The sequence below is a fragment of the Gracilinanus agilis genome, chromosome 4 (genome assembly GCF_016433145.1).
Source record: "Gracilinanus agilis isolate LMUSP501 chromosome 4, AgileGrace, whole genome shotgun sequence".
Lineage (NCBI taxonomy): Eukaryota > Metazoa > Chordata > Mammalia > Didelphimorphia > Didelphidae > Gracilinanus > Gracilinanus agilis.
This window is the reverse complement of record NC_058133.1, coordinates 58,897,841-58,898,553: the sequence shown is the minus strand read 5'-3', so window position 1 is coordinate 58,898,553 and position 713 is coordinate 58,897,841. Positions and strand designations below refer to the sequence as shown.

The following is a 713-nucleotide window of genomic DNA, read 5'->3' as shown; positions in this document are numbered from 1 at the left end:
TACGCTCTTTTTCCTTCCTTCCTTCTTTTCTTCCTCCCTCCCTTCATTTCTCCCCCTTCCCAGGGCCATGCTAGTAAATGTTTATTAACAGACTTTCTGCAGGCTTCAGGCCTTCCTCCATCTCACCCTCCCCTCAAAAAAAAAAAGTCAGCACTTTTAAGTTTCATCGCATCAGCAGCGGTTTCTGATCTTTTTCTTTATTTTCTGCCAGCATCAGAGAATAAGTCAAGCAGTGGTCCCACCCCGGGGACGCGGGTAGATTTTCCCAAATACTCCCACCGAAATTGACCAAGTGACCCTGGGGGCGGAGTCTCCAGTAGACGCTGAGGAACACGCGGCAGAGACGGATCACGCAGTTCGGAGTGACCCGCCCCTTGCCCCGCCCATCTCCTCAACTACTGCTGCTGTTCAGCCCCGCTACCGCTCAGCCCCGCCTCCACTGATCCTGATGTGGTTCCTCAGAGCAGGCCCCTCGTCCGCCGCCGTAGCCGTTGCAACATTCCGTGCGCTCCTTCCCCCCCGCGCTGCCATGAACACCGGCAGCTTTACGGTCTGGGATGCCCTTAACTTCCGAGGCGGGAGCCGAGTGGAGCCCGCTGACAGCAGCGGCACCGAGGAGGCGTACGAGCCGGCCACAGGTGACTGGCTCCAGAGGGAGAAAGCGCGTGGGGGGAAGGGGAGATCCAGGGTGGGGGTGGGGACGGGGGCGGAGA

General features: G+C 58.8%; 1 protein-coding gene across 1 annotated transcript in view; it reads left to right on the top strand.

Annotated features, from left to right (window-relative positions):
* The first annotated feature begins 358 nt into the window (after positions 1-358).
* The window catches only part of ALDH9A1 (aldehyde dehydrogenase 9 family member A1), a 27,298-nt gene continuing 26,943 nt past the window's right edge, over positions 359-713 (top strand). Inside the window, exon 1 of the mRNA XM_044674865.1 lies at positions 359-661. Within this exon, the coding sequence (XP_044530800.1) occupies positions 449-661 (213 nt within the window). The 5' untranslated portion in view covers positions 359-448. The remainder of the gene's footprint in view (positions 662-713) is intronic.